The 4,042-nt window shown below is 49.8% G+C and overlaps 1 protein-coding gene across 1 annotated transcript in view; it reads right to left on the bottom strand.

The window, feature by feature from the left end:
* Positions 1-3,731, bottom strand: part of LOC307246566 (SLIT-ROBO Rho GTPase-activating protein 1-like) — a gene marked incomplete at both ends in the record, with an annotated part of 19,515 nt that extends 15,784 nt beyond the window's left edge. The window contains one exon of the mRNA XM_080022530.1: positions 3,665-3,731. Within this exon, the coding sequence (XP_079878656.1) occupies positions 3,665-3,731 (67 nt within the window). The remainder of the gene's footprint in view (positions 1-3,664) is intronic.
* Positions 3,732-4,042: the final 311 nt, after the last annotated feature.

Below are 4,042 nucleotides of genomic sequence, written 5' to 3'. Positions count from 1 at the left end.
GTTTTTATTTTTATTTTGGGGGGGTGTGGGGGCACAATGGCTAAGACCTCAGACCTATCAAATGTGTATCGTCAGCAATATACTTCCAGCACCTTGCTTACACCTACCTTGCTGAACACAACCCCGCCTTCAGCGTCATTGAGGAGAGCGCTGGCTCGGCCTGCATATATACATTACACCACCATCCGGGGTGATCGACCAATCGGAGCCAGGGAGATGAGGCAGACTTGGAAGGCACATAGTTACAAGGTTGATCCATACGTTGTCGGCACTCGCCAAGAGGGGATAGACACGGGGGAGGGTGGGGGGTGTAGGCAGAGGAGCTGGGTTCCATCTGAGTGGTCATTATAATGCAGGGCATCCCTGCATGTGTTTTGGCTGTCTGCCCGGAGCAAGGATCGCACGCACGCACACGCACACACACACACACAACACACTGTAACGCATACTCGCACACATAGACACCATCTCTCGATCACAATTACCCACTGTCGCACACAGTGAGAGACCCACACGCGCACACACACACACACACACACACACACACACACACACACACACACACACACACACACACACACACACACACACACACACACACACAGGGATAAAAAAACACTTGGGCTCTAATGCTCTCCACTACTCTCCATGAAATCAAAATAACTCAAAGACTGTGGTTTCACTGTGTTTGTGCATGTTGTTTGTGTGTGTGTGTGTGTGTGTGTGTGTGTGTGTGTGTGTGTGTGTGTTGTTTTTCGTACACGCAAGCCAGATTGCAAAAAGGGCCAGGGGAGGGTTTGTCGCGCGTTGCATTGACAGAAGGAGCGGAAACACACAGGGAGAGTAGGGAGCCATCAAATAATCCATCTGAATGAAACGCTGGCGCGGAAGAACCATAATCATGCGAATTTGACATAAAAAATAAAAAATAAAAAATCTTCCCGTCACTTTGATACCTGCCCACAGAGTTGTGGCGTATCGAAAGGGTAAAAAATATAGAAAAAAGTGTGAGATCTCTCATTTTAGAGGCTGGTGGACTTGGGTGTGGGCTTGGGTGATTAGCGAATATGCACGAACGAGCGCGGGGAGACTCAACGGGTGGACGGGGGGAGGACCCCAACCAGAAAGTAAGAGACAAAAATAGACAGCAAATTTATTCTCCTCTCATCTCGTACGATAAATCGCATGAACCGAGGAAAAGAATGCCAGGTGGAAAATCACCCATCTTTCGAGATCGTTGATATTAAATGGTAAATGGACTGCATTTTATATAGCGCTTTTCCAGTCTTGCCACCACTCAAAGTGCTTTACAATACACGCCTCACATTCACCCACATGTCGATGGCAGCGACAACCGTGCAAGGTGCACACCAGGTCATCGAGAGCACTTCAGGGTTCAGTGTTTTGCTCAAGGACACTTTGCCACCGTCGCACATTATGATATTAGTCTTCTACACCGATCAGCCATGACATTAAAACCACCACTATTAACCACTAATATTGTGTAGCTCCCCCTCATGCCGCCAAAACAGCTCCGACCCGTGGAGGCATGGACTCTGAAGGTGTCCTGTGGTATCTGGCACCAAGACGTTAGCAGCAGATCCTTTAAGTCTTGGAAGTTGCGAGGTGGGCCCCCCGTCTTGTTGTTCCAGCACATCCCACAGATGTGCATGGAACAACGTCACATACTGGAAGTTCGGATTGAGATCGGGGGAACATTTTTTGCAGTGTGGCAGGGCGCATCACCCTTCTGAAAGAGGCCACTGCCATCAGGAAATACCGTGGCCATGAAGGGGTGAACTTGGTCTGTAACAATGTTTAGGGAGGTGGTACATGTCAAAGTAACATCCAAATGAATGCCAGGACCCAAGGCAGAACATTGCCCAGAGCATCACGCTGTCTCCGCTGGTTTGCCTTCTTCCCATAGTGCATGAGTTCCATAACTATCGACGGGGCCCGGTGGCCACTAGAGGCTCATCCCATCGGCACGCCAGCGATGGGGAGGCCATGAACTGCACTCTGTTGTGCGTCCCCTTGCCCCGTTCCTCAAAATAAACAAAAATTGTGTTTTTTTATTCAACATGGAGGCTATTTTATTTTACTCTGTTCCATATTGAACTAAATAAAAGAAGCACATTGAGTAATGGAACATGCGACACTCTCCTAATGCTCTGACCCAGTCGTCCAGCCATCACAATTTGGTCCTTGTCAAAGTGGCTCAGATCCATTACGCTTGACCATTTTTCCTGCTTCCAACACATCAGCCTCAAGAACTGACTGTTCACTTGCTGCCTGATATATCCCACCCCTTGACAGGTTCCACTGGAACGAGATGATCAATGTTATTCACTTCACCTGTCTGTGGTTTTAATGTTGTGGCTGATTGGTTTATAGTCGTGATATAGGAAATGGCAATTGCCAGCCATGGACACCGCCTTCATTGTGCATGGCCTAAATTCTAGAAGTACAAGTGAGGTGAGTGTCCAAAAACAAAACAGAACCAAGAGCTCTACAAGAACGGCACGTTCGAGCAATGGTCAGCCATTTTGATAGGCTCAGTTCTGTGATTACATCATGACATGCACGCACCACATACATATATAAATATACAGTACATATATATATATATATATATATATATATATATATATATATATATATATATATATATATATATATATATATTTACACACACACACACACACACATTCAGAGGGTTAGAGTAACCATGGGGCCAGGTGGGTGGGGTAGGTCGGGTGGGGGCTTCCACAGTCTCTTTCTGTAACCATGGCAGCCGTTCTCACAGGATGGGCTGGTGCCGGCAGCCGTGGTTGAGCTGCCGTCCATGTGTCCCCGTCGTCACACCTCGGGAAGTCAGTCGCGCACAAGACCAAAACTGACAGATGTACCGCGTGAACACAGACCCACGGGGAGAGAGAGCGAGAGAGGGGGCTGGGTGGGCGGGGTGGGGCTGGCTGGGTGGGGTGCCTGCTGCAGTCACAGCCTCAGGGAATACCAATAGACGGGGACAGTAGCCGGAGATGGCGCTCATTAGACAGCGACACCCCACACTGGCATGGGGGAGCTACAGCAGGTTTTTATGGGGGGGGGGGGGAACCACTTGACTGTGCACAAGCTGGAGCTGGCAAACACACCTCCCACCCCTCTCACATCCACACCCACACCCACACATGGCTGAGTGAGAGTGTGTGTGTGTGTGTGTGTGAGAGAGAGAGAGAGAAAGAGAGAGAGAGATCAAGGAGTCTGCAGGACTCCCCCCCCCCCCCTCTCCTCTCCTCCTCTCCCCCCTCGGGCACCGCGCGGCACTCAGTATGAACCCAGAAATCCTGACGTCTCACGGCGGGGCGTCAGCCGGCACCCAAACACACTCACCCACGAGCACGCGCGCTGGGAATGAAAAGCAGGTCTGTCTGTGGGCTGATTTCGACGCGTGTAACATATTTTTATTTTTTTTTTTGGGGGGGGGGGGGGGGGTCAGAAAAGAGTAGCGCAGCCAGGTGGGCACGCGAGCGCGCGGCCAATATGGGCGCGCGTGCACAGGTGAGTCGAGGTGGGCGTGACTGTGCAAACGTGCCAGTGCGGTCAGTATAATAACCGGGGTGGGGGTGAAATGGAGGGATAATTACAAATGAATAAATCTTACCTTTCACTTGGCTTTCGTATTCCGCGAGGATTTCTTTGTCCTTCTTGCTTTTATTTGAGTTTGACATGATCGAAAATAGGTGGATCACAAAACAAAACCCTTTTCCTTCTTTTATTTTGGAAATATATATATATATATATATATATATATATATATATATATTCCCTTCCGTGCGTCTACATTGCCCGGGTCGTCATTGCCGATCTCTGCGAGTCACATACTAGAAGATCCATCCACTGCAGCGACACAGTGGGTCCTCCACCGGGGGGGGGGGGGGGGTGGCACGCAGGATCCCGTTCAGTCAGAAAAATAAATCACGCACTCCCGTCCGCGGCCGCCGCGAGAAACCCACACTATAGGAGCCACAGCGGGGAGTCA

Source organism: Zeus faber (genome assembly GCF_960531495.2).
Source record: "Zeus faber genome assembly, chromosome: 21".
NCBI classification, from domain to species: domain Eukaryota; kingdom Metazoa; phylum Chordata; class Actinopteri; order Zeiformes; family Zeidae; genus Zeus; species Zeus faber.
Note: the sequence above shows the minus strand (reverse complement) of the source record. Positions and strands in the feature narration are given on the sequence as shown.